Genomic DNA, 6375 nt, shown 5'->3' with positions numbered 1-6375 from the left:
GGGTTGAGATCCCCTTTCTGGACATCTTAAAAAAAAAAAAAAAAAAAAAAAGTCACAGACGTGGGATCACAGGAGGCTTCTGAAAGGAAAACATGTTAAACCTTTAGAAATGACTAGATCCTAACACTTAGGGGCATTAACCCACGTCTTATTTCCTTGGCTGCACCTACACACTCAAGGGAAAGGGGAGAGGGTGTTTGTGGAAACCAGAGTTGGCTAAGAACAAGACTACACCAACTTCCTATTTTGTGACTTTCTGAAACTCTCCAGGACCCCAATCTGCTTCTGTGCCTTGACTATTTCAGATCAGACAGGTAGGCATGAGGCAAGTCACATAGAAGGGAAAACTGGTCTAAAATGTACTTTGGACACAGACGGTGTGATAAGTGTAACGTAATTCAAGTTCAGACTACACATTCCCCATCAGAAAAAGTTATTTGCTTGTAAAGCAATTCTCCAGGATCTGGATCTGAAGGAATTCTACATGGAGAGTTCAGTTATGGCCAACTCCAGAATTTCACTGAGGCAAAACAGCACAACTAAGATGAAGGAAATGGAAATAAAAGACACTTTTTTTTCTAAGCCTAACAAAGACCAAGGTAACGTCATATGGCAATTAATCAACGAGGACAAAGTTTTTGCTACTAACCAGATTAACATGCCAGTCCTTTAAAAAAAAAAAGCCTTGCACACAACAGCAGCCATGTGTTAGCCACTTTAATATAAAATATGATAAAAACTCAATTACAAGAGTTCAAAAAGGCATAGAAAAACCAATGAGTTTCAATTTATTACAAGTTTTAAAATCTGAGACTAATTAGAAAAAAAATTATATGCTAATTTCTGCCCAGGGCTCATTTTCTTTTTTTTTTAACAATGAAACTAAAAATTACTACATGGCAACATCAATGCAACAAACAAGTAAAATCTGCAAACCCAGGTCACAAACTTATAGCTGATAATCATGGCAAGGGACACAGCCAAAGAGCAACTGATGCCTCCACTGAGTTTGAAAGAAACCCTGCCTTCTGTGAGGGCAGAGAAGAAATGTGCAAACAATTCTGCTTCAAGAAATTTGCATAGAAATAGAAAATGCTAGAGCCTTCACCACAAATGAAATTGCAAAGCCTCCACATGCTAAACTCAATCCCAGGAGCACCAAATGTTAAATTGGAGCCAAAGTAGGGCTTGGAACATTTAATTTCCAGCTATGCAACTCGCAGAGCTTAAGAATTTAGGTGTGGAAATCAGCTGTAGGCAAGCTCTTTAAAAACATGAGTTTTATACGCCATAATTGTAAAACAAGGCAGACATTTCTGCAGAATTGTTTGGATTTCAGAAGAGCACCATCAGGCATCAGGGTCTCTTTCAAAGTCACGCTTGGCAACAATTACATCTTCCTAGCCTCCCTAACAACCTTTCACAGTTCTCTAGCCTTTGCACACATTGGCACAAAATCCCAAGATGAGGCCTCGTTTTCTGCCCCAGTATCTTGCAGGCACACCTCCTTCTGTTTGCAAAATGACTTTTGACACTAAATCCAGTCATGGCCTAAGTGGCATGGAAGCAGCTATTTCCTGGGTATCTCCCATCTCCTCGGCAATCACGCCTCCTTCATGCCACCCTCCATGAAAGACACAAGAGCTCGTTACTGGGAAACACACAGGAGGCCACATCTGGAAGCTTTTATTACTCCTGTCTTCAGCTCCCTCTGCTGGAGGACAAAGTGACAGTTTGTTGCAATGACTTGTAGAAACGATTATTTACAAATTCATTTTTGTACACATTTACTTAATTTAAAACCTGGGACTTTTACAATAGCTCTCCAAGCTCTTTTATGAAAGGTAGCGGAATATGCAACAACGCTAAAGAAGCACATTTTATTTCTATAGGAAGAAAAAGAATTAGCATACATAGTCGTGTGCATTGAGTAATTTGTAATCAGAAAATGAAAATAAATGCCCCAGAAACCTGCATTTTATTGACACTGCTCTTGACTGTCACACTTTTTAAAAACAAAATAGTGACTACCCGAAGCTTGTATCTCCACACCCTTATCTACCTGCTCAAGTCAAATCGCAGTCAGTTCCCTTAGCCTTCTCTTTCTATTTTGGTATCACTACGACAAGAACAGAAATTTTCAAGAAAAAGAGTAATTACAAGTGAGTGAGTGAGTGGCGGCCTGAGTGAAGCCTTTACTACCATTTCCACTGTTCCGTCCAGTCCACACTGCAGAGATACAAGGATAAACCACCGTTTTGGTTCCCAAGTTTTATTCAAAGAACTCATACAAAATATTCCAGATAAGTGAGTTTTAATCCTCATCTTCCTCCTCTTCTTCATCCTGATTAATCTGGAAGTAACGTAATTCGTAACTCTCTTTGCTGTTAGCGACTACGCGCAACCAATCACGTAGATTATTCTTCTTCAAATATTTTTTGGTGAGATATTTCAAATACCTGCAGAGAAAGGACACTTGAGAACTGCACTGGACAGGTGGCCTTCCTGCATTCTGAAACATTTTTACTTTTATCAAACCCACACATTCAAAATCATTACAATTCAACATGTTTTTCCACCCTTCAAAAACTGCACATACAGCAAAAATACCCAGCCAATGCTCTAACATGAATAAATGTGTCAGCTGCATGTCCTCTAGGTTGGCAATTAAATTAGAACAGATTGGCCGGCCCGTGGCTCACTGGGTGAGCGTGGTGCTGGCAACACCAAGTCAAGGGTTAAGATCCCCCTACCGGTCATCTTTTAAAAAAAAAAAAAAAGAAGAAGAACAGATTAAGTAGACGTAACAGTTGTCCCTTAAACAACAACTAATACCTATAAAACGGTTTTTAGTGACCACTAGAGAAAACTATCAGTAGTAATTTGACAGGTAAGCCCATAACCTTAATACCTTTTGAGGAATCACCTGGTTTCCAACGAGCTCCAAGTACTTCACGTCTGTCATCTCATTGATTCAAACCTCCTCTTGAGAGACCACTAGAGAAAACTATCAGTAGTAATTTGACAGGTAAGCCCATAACCTTAATACCTTTTATTGAGGAATCACCTGGTTTCCAACGAACTCCAAGTACTTCACGTCTGTCATCTCATTGATTCAAACCTCCTCTTGAGGTTGTCTCATTACCAGGGTTGCGTCTTAGGGCTGTGTTATACCTGCACTCTCCCTTCTGCCACGTGACGCTCACTACCCCAGTGCATGGGTACACAGCGCCACCCTGCCACTGTCCTCACTCCAGCAGACAGCACTCAGACTTCTAATCTGCTGCCTTACCGTGGGTGAGAGGTGAACCGTCACCACAGCAAGCTGCTCATTAGAAAACTCACTCTTTCTCACTCCAGCAGACAGCACTCAGACTTCTAATCTGCTGCCTTACCGTGGGTGAGAGGTGAACTGTCACCACAGCAAGCTGCTCATTAGAAAACTCACTCTTTGTATAAAGGCAGGGACTGGCTTTTGTGCCCAACACCCTAACTCCATAAAGATCCCATAAGCCTGCAATTTGCTTCTTTTCTCACCTGTCTGCTTAGGAGGCCCTGAGGTTAGCTATTCCGCCTCTTCCCAAAAACTACACAGAAGAGGGAATATAACGCTACACAAACCCACTGCTGGGCAAGTTCATCTTACCAAACCTCACTTCTTCCCACTAAAAAATGGGACTCCTGAAACTTGCCATCTCCTTCAGACTGTCATGTGGACTAAACAAAATGCACAGGTAAATCCCTGGCATATCGGTAAGGACCCAAATGTTAATGAATCAACAAACTCACCATCTCCAAGAAATGAATACTGTCTTAGTGTTGCCTACGCCAACAAAACAATCTTAACAAAGATGTGAAGATCTCAGTTTATCTCTATCCACTTTCCCTACATGAAAATCAATGTGATCGTTCCATCTAAAAAGTATGCTTTCATCACTTATTATTTCTACCATGTTGCATTCAGATAAGCTGGCTTTTTTTTTTTTTTTTTAAAAAGATGACCGGTAAGGGGATCTCAACCCTTAACTTGGTGTTGTCAGCACCACGCTCACCCAGTGAGCTAACCGGCCATCCCTATATGAGATCCGAACCCGTGGCCTTAGTGTTATCAGCACCGCACTCTCCCGAGTGAGCCACAGGCCAGCCCCAGATAAGCTGTCTAATTAAAAATTTCAGGTAGCTTGAAAATTTCATAATAGAATGCTGGAGGAAAAAAATCAGGCAAAAACCTGCTGACGCTCAGAGACAAGGAAGAAAAAGCTCTAGATTAGGGACATCTTGAATGTTTCAGGAAAATAAAATTATCATCATCAAAAAAGGAAAGCTGTAATAGAAGATTAAGGGTCCTTCATTTCTCCACTGGGTAAAAAACAAAAAATCTTAGGGGCTGGCCCGTGACTCACTCGGTAGAGTGCTCATCATCAAAAAAGGAAAGCTGTAATAGAAGATTAAGGGTCCTTCATTTCTCCACTGGGTATAAAACAAAAAATCTTAGGGGCTGGCCCGTGACTCACTTGGGAGAGTGTGGTGCTGATAACTCTGAGGCCACGGATTCAGATCCCTATATCGGGATGGCCCGTTAGCTCATTTGGGAGAGCGTGGTGCTGACAACACCAAGTCAAGGGTTAAGATCCCCTTACCAGTCATCTGTTTAAAAAAAAAAATTCTGTGAAACTGAAGTAAGATGTATCAGGAGACATTTTCACCCTAGGTAAACAGGTGACAGAAAGGTTACAGAATCTTCCCCACAGACTCAGCTGAAGCCCAGCAAGCTGGATGTTTTGTTTGCCCCAGAGGCCCTAAAGTTGTATCTGTCTCTTATGCTATCAAATCTCCTTCCCTGTAAATAAATAACTCAGCCAGGCAGACCGTGCACACTTCGCATAAGCTTTAAAATTGATGTTTCACTGGTACAGTTAAAAATAAATGCAAAGGCTTGACTATAACCAGTTTGTCCCAACACAACTTAAAATTTCTCACTACTTGATTCAGTATGATTAAAAACTCCTAAGAATGTGTTAGGCCCTGGGCTAGGAGCTAGGTATAACATGTCCAATTCTTCAGTGAGTACTGTAAAGCATTTTGACCTTATCCTCAAAACAACCATATAAAGTGGCAAGAGGCAAGTGAATTAATGTCTCCATCTTGAAAAGAAAGAAAATGGGCCCACAGTAATTAACTGGAGTGGCTTCAGTCTAAACTGAGATCTTTGGATTCTTCATCTAATGCCACAGTAGCACTTACAGGGGGAAAAAATGGAATTAAAAATGAAAGCTCTTCATTGTGATCTAGAGAAAGAGGATGCAAGACCTTCATCTTCATTTCTAAGAATACAGACTAATCAAGTCTGAGCACCTTCACTACTTGAAATACTTTAGTCTGTGAAAGACAAAATTTAAAAACAACCAAAAGTTGAATACTGTTAACTACCACAATAACATTCATTCATTCACTGCCTCCCACACTGGGCACTATTCCAGAAATTAACAGAAGCAACCACAAAACAAACTATTCGGCAGGTGGCCGTGTTCCCACCCAGGGTGAGGGTGGGCACTGGGTGCACGCTGGTCACACTCGCCTCCTTCCCGTACCTTTTGGAAAAAGGCACCTCAGAAGTCACAGTGATCTTGCTCTTGCTCCTTTCGATGGTTACGACCCCTCCACCGAGATTCCCAGCTTTTCCATTCACTTTGATTCTCTCTTGGAGAAACTGCTCCTGCAGAAATTGTCAAATTGACCAATGAGTGAAGTGACAGGTCCACCCGTCTCAAGAGAATATTTTGTTGTATTCCCAACACTGAACCAATACAGTATAGTTGTTTTTTTTAACATTTAGTCTTTTAGAAAATGATAGCAAATCTTTAGCTATTCACATAAAGTCTAAAATCTGGGAATAGCAGGTAGAAAATAGCACTCTTCAAACTTATTTACATGTATTATATACTATGAACATATCATCCTAGCATAAACATATGTGACCGCTCCCACACAAGGTCAATAGGTCAAATATACCTCTACCTGGAATGCTCAGTGGGCAACACACTCATGGGTCCAAAGCTAAACAGCAGACAGGGAAACCAAGGCCAAACTGTGCCAAGGTACACACAACTAAAGCTGCAAGCAACTTCTGAGTCTAAGGAGTATGACAGCACCGTTCTCAGCACTATGGGAGAAAGTAAGTGCTCGACCTAGCAGAAAGAGCAAGACACAGTGACCAAAAGAATTACAAGTCTGCTCCAAGCCACACACATGCTACAACAGAAGGGGCAGCCACCCCAGATCCCAGAGACAGACTCTGCAAACCCTCATGTGAGGCTGGGCGAGTCATTCTCCTCCGTGGGCTTCAGGAATCTTCATGCAAAAAGGGTTTTTTTT

The 6375-nt window shown here is 41.4% G+C and overlaps 2 protein-coding genes across 2 annotated transcripts in view; both read right to left on the bottom strand.

Moving 5' to 3' along the window:
- The window catches only part of LOC103585901 (60S ribosomal protein L22), a 16660-nt gene that overhangs the window by 8565 nt on the left and 1720 nt on the right, over window positions 1–6375 (bottom strand). The gene's annotated exons all lie outside the window — the stretch shown is intronic.
- On the bottom strand, window positions 701–6309 carry LOC103585907 (60S ribosomal protein L22-like). Its single transcript, XM_008567013.1, has 3 exons — window positions 6304–6309; window positions 5592–5716; window positions 701–2459 (listed from the first exon to the last, which is right to left on the bottom strand). The coding sequence occupies exons 1-3, from the start codon at window positions 6307–6309 to the stop codon at window positions 2315–2317; spliced, it is 276 nt and encodes a 91-aa protein (XP_008565235.1). The 3' UTR covers window positions 701–2314.

Source organism: Galeopterus variegatus, unplaced genomic scaffold (assembly GCF_000696425.1).
Source record: "Galeopterus variegatus unplaced genomic scaffold, G_variegatus-3.0.2 Scaffold284, whole genome shotgun sequence".
Lineage (NCBI taxonomy): Eukaryota > Metazoa > Chordata > Mammalia > Dermoptera > Cynocephalidae > Galeopterus > Galeopterus variegatus.
This window is presented reverse-complemented; position numbering and strand designations above follow the sequence as displayed.